The sequence below is a fragment of the Pteropus alecto genome, unplaced genomic scaffold (genome assembly GCF_000325575.1).
Source record: "Pteropus alecto unplaced genomic scaffold, ASM32557v1 scaffold129, whole genome shotgun sequence".
Lineage (NCBI taxonomy): Eukaryota > Metazoa > Chordata > Mammalia > Chiroptera > Pteropodidae > Pteropus > Pteropus alecto.
The window spans coordinates 630,212-643,421 of NW_006442597.1; the positions used below are offsets into that span (position 1 = coordinate 630,212).

Genomic DNA, 13,210 nt, shown 5'->3' on the forward strand with positions numbered 1-13,210 from the left:
CAGCAGGATTTCACTAATATTGATATCACTGTGAAGATGATGTGGAAGGTAGGTTCATGGAGAATAAAATCTCCAAGGTCCCTGTAGTTTGTGTGTGTGGTGGAGTGGGGAGCCCTGGGTCTTATCATGGTTCCTGTTGGTTGAGCCTGGCAGTTGTGTGCAGGTCTTGGTACGCAAAAGGCAGAAATGGATCTGCCAAAAATAGAGGAATGCCCAAACGGATATCTTGAACTTCTTACTTTCAGTGGTTTCTCTACCAGATGGCTCTGTTCCCAAGTGAATGTCTCCTCTGTCTCACTTTCACTGTCAGAACCAAAGATGATATGCGTTGGCTTGTTCTCTGGATGACCATCCTAGAGCATGACATCATCAAGAACATTGCATTTTAAGACAACCCCTCATCTCTTTTCCTGCCAAGTCTACTTATTTTCCCAATATGGAAACTTTTGATTTCTTTCTCTCCATATCCAGTTGATCACAAAGTCCCATCAATTGGATCTTCCTGATATCTTTTAAATCTTTTCCCACTGTTACTACCTTGGTTCTGGCTCATGACCACCCAAAGACTGTCCCTGGTTTCAGGTTTGTCCCAGTCAATCTGTTGTTCATCATGGCCTGAACAATTTTTCCCAGCGAACTTTTCTGTAAAGGGTTGGAGAGTAGCTATTTTAGGCTTTGTGGTCTTGGTCCTGCAGTCCTGTTTTTTAAAATGCTTTAAAAATGTAAAAACCATACTTAGCTTGGAGGCTGTACCAATATAGGCTTTGGGATAGATGGCCTAAGAGCTGTAGTTTTCTAACTCTTGTTCTAATATATACACAATTAATCTTCATTCCCTTGCTTAATGTCCATTTTTTTTCACAGTCCAACCTCCATAGCCTCCTCACAACTCACCTGTATTTATCTCTCTAGCCTCATATCCTGCCACTTCGTACTCTATTTCAGTCATACTGACTGCAAATATCGACTTTTGCACAAATTGCTCCTTCTTCATGGAATGCCTTTCTGAATCTCCTTTACCACTCTTTTACCTCTGCCTGACCAGTTCGCACTGATCCCCACACTAGACTAAGTTCAGGTTGAGGAAGCCCTCTACCCGCATCCTCCCAACCAACCTGGTGTGCCTCCTGTGTGCTGCCAGGGCACATGGGCATACTTCTCTCTCAGCCAGCAGAACTGAACTTTCACCTTCTGCCCACCATACTATGAGCCGATAACTATCTGAGGCAGGGACCGTGATCCTCAATCCTCAGTCTATAAATCCAGCATAGGTACTTGACAGTTGTTGAAAGAATGAATAAAGGGTTATTATTGTAAATCTTGGCAAGATAGAAATCATTTGGGAAGTGACTTACATGTAAGTTAAGATGCATTGGGATATATCACTTAACTCTACAAGTTCTGGTTTCTAAAGGAAAGGAGATTATGAAGAAAACTTTAGATAAAAACAAATTAAAATGTCTTTTGTAAATAATTTAATCTCCCTTCTTTTGGGAAATACTAAACGTAAATGGTAATTAAAAACTTCTAACTCAATGACTCAAAACATGAAAATGGTGAGTGCTAGGACACTGGCCTCTAAAGGGGCATGAGAAGGAAAAGATGAAATTTGAGAGAATTCCTGTTAAATCCATAGACTGAAAATATACTCACCAAATTTGCCAGAGCATTATGAACCAGTTTCTTCTGTAGTTCTTTCGCTTTCTGCCTTGCCTCTAAGGCTGCCAAACGCTTCTGATTATCTTCAGCATGCTTATCCTTAACATTAACATCTGATGAACTATTAAGAGAAAGTGAAAAGCCAGTTTCACTTTCCTGAGGGTCTCTCCTAGAGACCTCTGGTGATTTTTTAGGGGCCATGTGGCTGTTTAGATCAGGCCTCTTTTCGGAGCCCTTTCCTGTCTTTGCGGGCCTGTGGCAACAGTCTTCATCAAAGCCTCTCTTGAGAGTCTCTGCACCAAGACTTAAAGATTTCTTCTTTTTTGATAGTAATAGACTAGAAATAGGGTTTGTACTTCCTTTTTCTGCTGAACTGCTTGGGGACACTACTTTGTGATCTTGGCTCTCATAAGTAGACTGTCTCCTTTGAGGGTGAATATGGTTTGGGTCATCTGCTTTCTTTGCACGTTGGAAAGTAGTTAGTTCACTTGATGAACCATTAGCATCTGGGAACCCTTTGTCCATGGACATGCTAGTGGGATCCTCAAGTTTTAAGGAGTTCTGATTTTTATTAATATTGTTAGAGGCAACAGTTTTTTCCAAGATTTTTTTCAGTGATTCCTTCCTGTAGAGACAGCCTACTCCTTTGAATGCCCGGAATTTTTGCTTTAAGTTGTTTTCCTTTGGTTTCTGTTTTCCAGGGGTGTTCTCTTCTTTAAAAAGGGAAGCCAAAATCTCCTCAGGATGAATACATTGTTGACCTCTGTGGAGGCCACTAGAAGTCCTATGGCTCTTGGAGGCTCTGTCACACTTGGCAGTGGTTTCCCAGCCGTCACTCTCAGTATTTTCTTTTGGAGCCTTCAGGTCACTGCCAGCCAACTGTCCCAAATCAGCTAAAGTGAGAGTCACATGGAGACAGTTTTTCATCATGGCATTATACTTGTATTTCTCAGACTCAGCTGATTCTGACACAGAATCAGCATCTTCAGTGCTACTGGAATCAGACAGAGATTTACAACCAAGACGCTTAGCTCTATGACTGACAGCTAGCTCTACGTTGTCTTTTTTTTGTACTTTAATATGATGACGAGAAAATTTATAGTTTTTTCTACTTTTCAAAGTTTTCTTATATACAGGCTTTTCCATTTGTAAAAATTCTGTACTATTTTTGACCTTACCAGCATTTTTTTTCATTGCAATGATTGCATCTGTGTCTCCTGAATCAGAGTTGCAATCATTTCTCACATTATCTTCACTATCAAGGCAAGAGACATTATTTTTGATGCCTAAACCTGTTAAAGAACAAAGTTTGTGAATATCTGATTTGAAATCATCCCTTACAACTTCAAAGGGATCATTTTCAGATTCCTTTATTGAGGACCATGCAGTTCTCTCCAAGTTTTTCTCTCTTGCGATCATTAGTCTTAATTCCTCTTCAGAATCAGTATCATCAGACATGCTATTTTTGTTCCTAGGAGTTTCCAAATCAAAAGTCTGAAAAAATATATTTTTAACTTTCTGACTATCAGAATCAGGTACATGAGGTAATTTAGGAGTAATGAGATCATTAGGTGTATCTTGTGTGGCCTGTTGCTGTGTTAAGTGTGGACTCTCTATTATTACTCTATTGCGTCTTGGTCTCGTAGCCACAGACACAGTGGAACTCTCATCCTTCTGTGCTTTTATCATCTTCTTAGTTGGCCTGTGAAAGTCAGAAAATTCTCCTCGCCGTTTCTTGCTCATAGGATCATTTCCTCCTTCCAATTCCCAAGTGAGGTTAGATATAGGGATGACATTTGTGAAATCCTCCCCTATTTTCTTTAAGTTGTGGCAGTACTTTGATGGATCATACTTTATGATGTTATTAATAGTCAAGAAACAGAACAAAGGCAGGTTTTAGAAAAAACTGTCAATCTGGTGAAGCAAAAAATACTGTTTACTCTTACTCTGTTTCCTATCCAACAAAATGAGAACTTAACTAGATGACCTCAGGGTCTTTGGAAGTGAGCTTTCTATCCAGAGTTAAAACAAAGCACCATCACTATTAATTAACAGAAATTACTTGGCAGTTAAAACCAAGCACCAACACTATTAATTGGCAGAATATCTACTTGTATGTTGATATCACAGCAAATTGATTCAGGTTATATTCTAGGTACAGAAGCCCCAAGACTGTTTTCTGTAAATTCGAGAAATTCATCTTTTGAGCTGATGCAATAAAGCATAAAGCTGATGCACCCAGAGGGGAACAGCTAGACACTGCATGTTCTCAAGTCTTAAATTCTTTGTGCCATTCCTGCCTCAATACTGGCCCATCCTAGCTTTTATTCTCCTAGCTCAATAACCTCCATTTTACCTTCTACTCACTCACTGCAGAGCATAATGTAGGTCTTTATTAGAAAGCTAATAATTTTCTACCAGGCCCATTTTGTTGCTGACATTATCCGGAAAGATTCTAGTTAATGCCAATGTACTGTGAAGACAGCTGGCATTTGCTGATTTCCTAAAACATATGAATAGGAAAGTATAAGATGCTGTAAATATAACTCCTGAAAAGTTTCTTTGTCCACTTAGTAACTACTGACTATATGTCAAATATGTGAGGTGTGCCAAAGGGTTCCCACTATCTCTCAACTTCACACTTCTCTTCAATATCCTCCTCTTTGCTGTTAGTGGCTGACTTTGGTGGGAAGCTGGAAGGTAGAGAAGAAGAAAGTCAGTATTTCCCTGACTTTAGTGCTACTGGCAGGAGGAGCAGCAGCAGCTCTGGCTAGGGCTCCAGAGGCCTCAGTGGCACAGTAGCAATAAACAATGAGGACACACCTTTCTGCTTCCCTAGCTCCAGGGTGGTAGTGATCTGCCACAGTTATTAATCTTTGGACAACCTGCTATCAGCCTCCAGCTCTTCCAGCACTTTTTAAACCAATTGCATAGATTATATCCCATTTGAAATACCTAGAACTGCTTCTGCTTCCCTGACTGATAAACCATGTAAGAGCAAAAGATACACAAACTGTACCCTCAGCCCAAAAGTTCACGACACTAGGAATTGAAGGTCTCAGACAATCTGACCTCATTTCCTCAAGAAAATGGGCATCTGAATTTGCTCATCTTGGGTTCCACACTATTTCTCCACCCACCTGCTTGTCTATGTACTTCTATCTACTATTTTTCTCTTTCCTGGACTCCTTCCTATCACTTTTCTATTAATGTGAAACCTACTCCACTTCCTCCAAAGCCCACTTTAACAATGGCCCTGTGTTCACTTGGCCTACTTTAGCTCTTTCAGCATTGGCTTTGAATCCATGTCAGATGAATGGAATATATAAGTTAATAAGTGAAAAGGTTGCTATGATAATCATCATTTGTATCACTTATTTGTACAAAACCTTATTACACTCTCTCATTTTCCTCTTGAGAAAAATACATGTACGTAGGTAGGTTTTACATTGCCTAGAAGCTGAGAACAAAAAACTGTCAAATAAACATCTAAAGACTTACTGACAGAGGCAGTGAAATTCTAAAGGAAGGAAGTAAACTTTTGTAATTAGTCATCACTTTGGTAAATAATAATTATTCTGAGAGCCCAACGGCAAAGGATATTTTACGTTTATGTTGATTCTTTAGGTGAAGGACAGGTAAGACTCTTCCAAATTTACTCACGACCCAATTCTAAGAGAAAAAAAGAATGTATTTACTATTTATGTCACAAATGGAAAAGATTAATGATACTGCATAAATATAATTTAAAAAAAAAGTGAACTCGCAGTTGGCCATGATTACCATTTTTGTCTAGTTTACTAATAAGGAAATAGGAGTTCTCATAAAAAGTATATGAGGAAAGAAGAAGGAAAATTGGGGAGTAATCGATCCCATATAAACCATGTAGGATGCGGCATGTTTCTCTCCTTGAAATTACGAGTTAGGCAGCTATAATTCAACAAAGGATTCCTGGCTCAACAAACATGTCTGAGGGATCCATGCATTGAGAAATCTGAAAGTGGGTGTATCAGAGCAAGCAGGGGAGGGAGGGTGGAGTGGGGAGGGGCAGAGGAATGACAGAGACAAGAGCCACAGTCACAGTCTGGCTCTTGCTGCAGACCCAATAGATGTGACAGCAGTGAATGGCCAGGGTGCAACCTCTACTGGGAAGAATGGAGGAGCAGAGGTAGTAATTGGGCCTGGTAGGTGGTACACATTGAGGCTAAACCTAGGATTAGGGGCAGAGAAGCTGTGCAAATGGTTGCAGCGTTCTACAAGCCACCATCACAAGACAAAGAAAGCAGCAGATGTGGGAACCAGTCTCAATCCCATCCTTTGGTGGCCTACCTGGCACTAAAACCATTACTAAGGAGATCATGCAAGGGCAGAAGCAACTTTCCAACCTAAGTAGCTCGTATTCATTGTGACTGAACCCACTAGAAAGAACACAGTCTTTGAAACACAAACCTGCTTCTGCCACCCATCACAATGGAGTCTGGTAGAAGCAGCTGAGGTAACCCAGACAAAGCGGTATGGTTGGTGGCTTCTGGGTGCAGAAAAGCAGCACCAGGAACACACAGGCCAGGAGACCCATAGCCTACAACATACCACCATGGGAATGGTGCCCTGAAACTGAGGCAACCAGTTCCAGGATGCCCCCCTCCTTAGGGAATATGGGGAGTTTTCTACAGCCGATGCAACACTAACCCACAGAGATCCTGGAAGCCTCAGTAGTGCAGGTAAGAGAAAACAAAAACATGTGCTTCACTGCCACTTACTGCATAACAAAAGAAAGACCACTATTTATCAACCTGTTCAACAGTAGAGAGTCAAATATTTCAACAAAAAGAGAGAGAGAGAGAGAGAGAGAGAGAGAGAGAGAGAGAGAGAATTTTCTTCCCACAAATGCCTAAGCAGAGGAAATAATCCATCAAGCACAATGAATAACCAAGGTAACAGGGAGTTCAGAAAGGAAAAACAGAAATAAAAGATAGAAATCTAGAAATGACTGAGGTGAAAGGGAGAATTAAGAGCAAAACATGTAAGTACTGTATGAAGACCATTTGATTTCATTAAAAAAAGCAATATAAGAATAATGGGTATACCAGAAGAGTAGAAGGGAACAGAGAACCGATTCAAAGAAATAATCAATGAGAATGTCCCAACACTATAGAAATAACTAGATCCTCAAACCCCAAAAGCTAACAGAACACCTAATTATCTCAATCCAAAATGGCCTTCACCATGGCACATTATATTAAAGCTGTTAAAAATTAATGACAGAGAAAGAATTCTCAAGGTAGCTAATGAAAAGAAGGAAATCCTATAAAGAAAATCCCACTAGATCAGAATGGAATTTTCAGCAAAAATCCTACCAGCTAGGAGAGTGGCATCAAAATGTTGAAAGAGGAATCAATAGCCAAGAATAATATCCAGCAGTTACACTTTAGATAGGAGGGAAAAATAAAGGCTTTCCCAGAAAAAAAGAAAATTTACCACAAAACCTGCATTACAATAAATGCTAAAATGCTACCTGAAAAAAAAAAAAAAAAAAAAAAGACAGAGATGCAAAAATGTAAGATGACTAACAGAGAGATAGATGCAGGAAACTGCAACCCTTGTTCAAAATAGGGTATTAAACACTTAAATATAACATAAAGGTTAAAGCAGGTAAAAACATTTAAAAAGAAGATAGTAGCTACTGTAATCTGGAAATGAACTCAGCAAAAAAAAAAAAAAAAAAGGAATAATTTGTGACAACAAAAACATAAAAGAGGAAAGGAAAAGGTATTGAACTTGCATAAGAGAATGGAGATTAGATGCATTCAGAATAGAAAAAACTACTATATACATGAAACTTTCTTTTGCAAACAACTGTAATCACACATAAAAAATCTCCCTAAGACACAGTACCTAAAAAGGAAGAAACAAATACATCAGAGAATACCATGAAATTAAAACAACAGAAACACAAGGAAAAAGAAACAGTGGCTACACAGAGCTATCAGAAAACAAAAGATAAAATGGCTATAGAATATCTTCATAAATGAATAATCACCCTAAATGTAAATGGACTGAACTCACCAAAATAGAGTAGTGAGATGTATCAAGAAACAGGACCCAACTACATGTTGCCTTCGGGAGACCCATCTCAACTACAAAGACAAACGTAGACTTAAAGTGAAGGAGTGGAAAATGATATTCCAAGCAAGTGGCATCCAAAAAGAGTGGATGTAGCCATACTTTGTATCTGACAAAACAGACTACAAGCTAAAAAACAGGGAACAAGAAACAAATATGGACATTTTATAATGATAAAGAAGACAATACATCAAGAAGATGTAACACTCATTAATATGTGTGTACCTAACCTCGGAGCACCAAATTATATAAAAGAGAAATAAAAAGAGAAACTGACAAAAACAAAATTATAGTTGGGGACCTAAATACCCCATTGACAGCTATGAATAGATGATCCAAAAAGAAAAATAAAGAAATAATGGCCTTAAATGACACATTAGTCCAAATTAACATAATCAATATTTACAGAGCTTTTCACCCCAGAACATACATTCTTCTCTATTGCACATTACATATTCAAAAACAGACGACGTGTTGGGACACTAACCTAGCCTCACCAAATTTAAGAGTCAATTAAACAAAACATATTTCTCCAATCATAATGCTTTGAAATGGGATATCAACTGCAAAAAGAAGGAAAAACCACACATATATGGAGATTAAAGAACATACTACTAAACAAGGATTGGGTTAAAGAAGAAATAAAAGAGATCAAAAGGTACATAGAAACAAATAAGAATGACACTATGGCATATAAAATTTTGAGGACACAAAAAGCAGTAAAAGTTTTTATCATTACAGGCTTACTTCAGGAAAAAAGAAAAGTTTCAAATATTAACAACCTAACATTTCACCTGAAAGAATTAAAAAGAGAAGCCCAAAGACAGAAAAAAAGAAATAAAAATTAGAGCAGAATTAAATGAAAAAGAGAAAAGACAATAGAAAAAAATTAATGTAACAAAGAGCTTGTTCTTTTTTCTACATAGGCTGATATTTTTTATTTTTGTTTTTTAACCTCCTCACACTCATTTTTTTTTTAAATTTATTTTTTTAATAAGTGACATTGGTTAACAAATCCAGTGTTTCAGGTGTACAAAGTAGCAGTATTGCATTGTATGTATACTGCTCTTAGTTTCATTTCTATCACTACAGATTTGATCCCTTTTACCCTATCTACCTCCTTCTGCATCCTCCCCTCCTATCCTCTGGTAACCACTAGTCTATTGTCCACGTCCATGAGTCTCCGTTTGTCCTGTTCGTTTGTTGCTTTTAGGTTTATATCCCACATATAAGTGATATCATGTGGTTTTCAACTTTTTTCCCTCTGGATTATTTTGCTTAGCATGATTATCTCAAGGTCTATCCTTGTCGTTGCAAATGGCAGTATTTCATCTCTTCTAATGGCTGAGAAATATTCCATTGTATACATGTACCACAGCTTCTTTAGCAAATCCTCTATCGTAGGACACTTCAGTTACTTCCATGTCCTGGCACCGTGAATAATGCTGCTATGAACACTGGTGTGAAAATATCTTTTCAGATATGAGTTTTCAAGTCTTTGGGGTAAATACCCAGTAGAGGGATTGCTGGATCACATGGTAAATCAATTCTTAGTTTTTTGAGGAAGCTCCACACTGTTTTCCATAGTGGATGTACCAATTTGCAGTCCCACCAGCAGTGTATGAGGGTTCCTTTTTCCCTATATCCTCTCCAACATTTGTCATTACTTGTCCTGTTGATTATAGCTATTCTAACAGGCGTGAGATGCTATCTTATTGTGATTTTGATTTGTATTTCCCTAGTGCTGCTGAGCATCTATTCATATATTTGTTGGCCATTTGTATGTCCTCTAGGGAGAAGTGTCTGTTCAGGTCCTCTGCCCATTTTTTGATTGGATCGTTTGTTTTTTTGTTGTTATTGAGTTGTATGAGTTCTTTGGAAATTTTGGATATTAGGCCCTTATCCTGAAATAAATAAGACTACATCAAACTAAAAAGCTTCTGCACAGCAAAAGAAACCATCAGCAAAACAAAAAGGTGACCAATCAAATGTGAGATGACAGATGCAAACAATGCCTCATAAGGAGCTAATATGTAAAATAAATAAAGAACTCATGTAACTCAATAATAGAAAAACAAACAATCCAATTTAAAAATGAGCAGAGGATCTGAACACTTTTCTAAAAAAGACATACAAATGTTCAACTGATATATGAAAAGATGTTCAACTTCATTAACTATAAGGGAAATGAAATCAAAACCACAGTGAGATACCACCTCACACCTGTTAGAATGTCTATTAAAATAAGACAAGGAATAAGTGTTAGTGAGAATGTGGAGAAAAAGGAACCCTCATACAGTGCTGGTGGGAATGTAATCTGCTATAGTCACTATGGAAGACAGTAAAAAGGTTCCCCTCCAAATTAGGAATACAGCCACATTTTGATCCAGCAATTCCTCTTCTGGGTTTCCATCTGAATAATTTGAAAACACATGTTTGTAAAGATATATGTACCCCTGTGTTCACTGCAGTATTATTCATGGTAGCCGAAGACATGGGAACAACTTAAGTGTCCTTTTATAGATGACTAAATGAAGATGATTTGGTACATATATACAAAGAACTACTACTCAGCCCTAAGAATGAATGAAATACTGCCATTTGCAATGACCCAAATGGATCATTGAAACTATCATGCTAAGTGGAATAAGTCAGATGGATGAGGACAAAAACCTTATGATTTCACTCACATGTGGGATATATGACAGAGAGCAAAAAATGAACAAACAAAATAAAGAAACAAACTCATAAACACAGACAACAGTATGAAGGTTACCAGAGAGGAAGGGGAGTGCGAGGAAGAGGGTAAAGGGGGTCCAATATATGGTGACAGAGGGAGACTAGAATTTGGGTGGTGAGCACACAATGCAACGGACAAATGATGTATTACAGAATTTTACATTTGAAACTTATATAATGTTGTTAACCAATGTCATCCTAATAAATTAAAAAAACAAAACAAAACAAATAACATCACCAAATGGTATACAGGCAAACTTGGGAACTCCCTATATTCTTTCCTTATATCCTTGAGAGACCCGTTGGTACCTGGGTTTTGATTTCTTTCTCTGTAAAATGGAGTGAACTGTGCTTACCTAACAGTTGTAAATGCACTTTGAAATCCATAAAGCACTATGTTAACAGCCCTATCTACATTAAAAAGCAACTTTAGATATGATGCCCGCAGGCATGTGGTCTCAGGAGCCTGTTCCTGGCTTAGTCAGGCTACCACAGGAGACTCACTTTGTGCCCTGGTATTTCTGTCCCTGGTACAGCTTTCACGTGGAAATCCACCACTTCCATCTTTTCTAACAAGCTGGTGTTGCCTATTGTTGATTGTTCTTTCTTTGCTTTTGCTTCTTCTCTCTCTTGGGCCAATCTGAATCAAAGAGAAAACACAAATAAAAGAGTTAAAATAACTACGCCATTAACAGTGCTTTTGTTATTTAAATACTATAATGCCTTTTAACTTTGGCATTTTATCTTCTTCAATCCCTTTACTCTTCCTTTTGAGGAATAAGTGTCTTTCAGAACCCAATCTGCCAAGTCTTGATTATTTCTACCCTCATAATGAAGAAAATGCAGAATGCCATCTCAATCTTCTTATGTAAACTTCCCTACCTTATTTAGGCATGAACAACTGCACCATAAAGAAGGTCTGCCTTCTTTATGTTCCACCTTCCAGAACAACTGTCAGATTTATGTTCCTCGGGAACAACTACACACGCTTCAAGGCAGCAACACTGTCTTCTCATCCTGCTCTGGAATGGGATCCCAGTTCCTTTACATAGTAGGCACTGAAGTACTGCTGAATGAGTCTCATCACTACCCTGTTCACAGAGGTCTCCAGTTGAAGAACAAAATCAAATTCTCACGTTTCTCCCCAGACCACTCCCTCAAAACACATTTGCCTTAGACCTTATTTTCCCTTGTGCCATTTCCTTAGTCTAGAACAATCTTACCAATGACCCTGGTCACTCCATTCCTAAAATGTCTCCTCTTTTGAAATGTCCCAAACTTACAAACTGTTTCCTCCTTGAGAATACCTTTAGCATCTTAAAATGTTCTAATAGTTGATACAATGCTTTGTTCTTGTCACTTGCCTAATTAATCTTATGCCTCTTATATAGGGATTTCCTATTACATCTTTGTATGACACTAGCATTAACAGTCAAAAACAAATATAAGTCACTTGGTAGTATCTATCAAAATTTTAATGTATGTAATTCCATGACACAGCAACTCTCTTTACTGACATAAACCCCAGAGGAACCCTTCCCCTATACAGGAGCCATCCTCAAGTGTCATCTATTGTCATGAAGAGGTAGAAACAGTCTAAATGTTCATCAGTAGAGGATGGCCTACTACACTGTGGTACAGTACTATTTTCTGAAATAGTACTAAACAGTCATTACAAAAAAGGAGTAAGACCTACGTTAACAAAAGATTGTGTTAAAAAGATTAAATAGGCATTCATTTTTACAGTTTAAAAATTACATATGCAAATGCATTACATCATCTTTTTTGGTGGGGTATAGGGTGATGAGGAGTCACAGTTGAGAGGGATTTTAGCTCTACTCGTAATGCTGGAATTTGCTAATACCATAATATTACTTGATGGTGTCAAAACAACTAAATGAACATATGAAACCATTATAAAAAAAGTGTTTAAATTCATGTGTAGCAATTCTTACCTGTGCAAAAAACTTTCTTTTGCTAGCTGAATTTGTAGTGTTCCACCTCTCCATTTTGTTTTATTTAGAACAGACATACCTGTAAAATAAAGCATTATTACCCAAGTACATAACAATACAAAAATATATTTCAGCATGTACTTTTTCTAATTGTTAAGTACCAAGGAAAGTAGACTTGTTAATCATAAGTCCATACAGAGGAAATAAAGAAGGAGACCTGGAGTGATAAGACTTAGGTCCCAGTCTCATCTTGACCACTCACCAGAGGAGTTCATATACTCCTTATCTCCCAGTGTTACTAGAAGATCTGAATGAGGCAAATGTGTAAAATGTAAAGAAAAATTTGTCTGTTATTTGTTTATAAAGTAATGTCAGAAACTCTGGTAAATGACTGATATTTACTTAACATTTATTTCTCACACTGAAACTATAAAATATTAAATATAATTTTTCCAAGGAGAATCAGAGGACACTTTGGAGTCCTATAGCACATTTTTATTTATTGCCTCATATTAGCTATTACTGTGTAACTTCCAAATTAGCTACAAGTGACTAAACTCTGTTTGAACTGCTATGCCCTAGTAGTTGATTTTCTCAGTATTCCTATAGCTTCCTTAATAATAACCATTAAACAGATAAAAGTTTCTATTGGTAGGTACTATTTTAAATACAAAGATACTATTACCAGCAAGTAATATCTTTGTCAGACATCAGATAAGCAAACTAGGGCTTAG

The 13,210-nt window shown here is 37.6% G+C and overlaps 1 protein-coding gene across 7 annotated transcripts in view; it reads right to left on the minus strand.

The window, feature by feature from the left end:
- The window catches only part of NOL8 (nucleolar protein 8), a 30,770-nt gene that overhangs the window by 14,651 nt on the left and 2,909 nt on the right, over nucleotides 1–13,210 (minus strand). For 5 of the 7 annotated variants that reach the window (XM_025040466.1, XM_025040464.1, XM_006922793.3 and 2 more), the window contains exons 4-8: nucleotides 12,477–12,555; nucleotides 11,026–11,161; nucleotides 5,263–5,331; nucleotides 1,654–3,519; nucleotides 240–353 (exon numbers count right to left, since the gene is read on the minus strand). In XM_025040466.1, coding sequence (XP_024896234.1) covers nucleotides 240–353; nucleotides 1,654–3,519; nucleotides 5,263–5,331; nucleotides 11,026–11,161; nucleotides 12,477–12,553 — 2,262 coding nt within the window. In that variant the 5' untranslated portion in view covers nucleotides 12,554–12,555. The remainder of the gene's footprint in view (nucleotides 1–239; nucleotides 354–1,653; nucleotides 3,520–5,262; nucleotides 5,332–11,025; nucleotides 11,162–12,476; nucleotides 12,556–13,210) is intronic. The other 2 variants (XM_025040465.1, XM_015597816.2) reach the window with 1 other exon arrangement.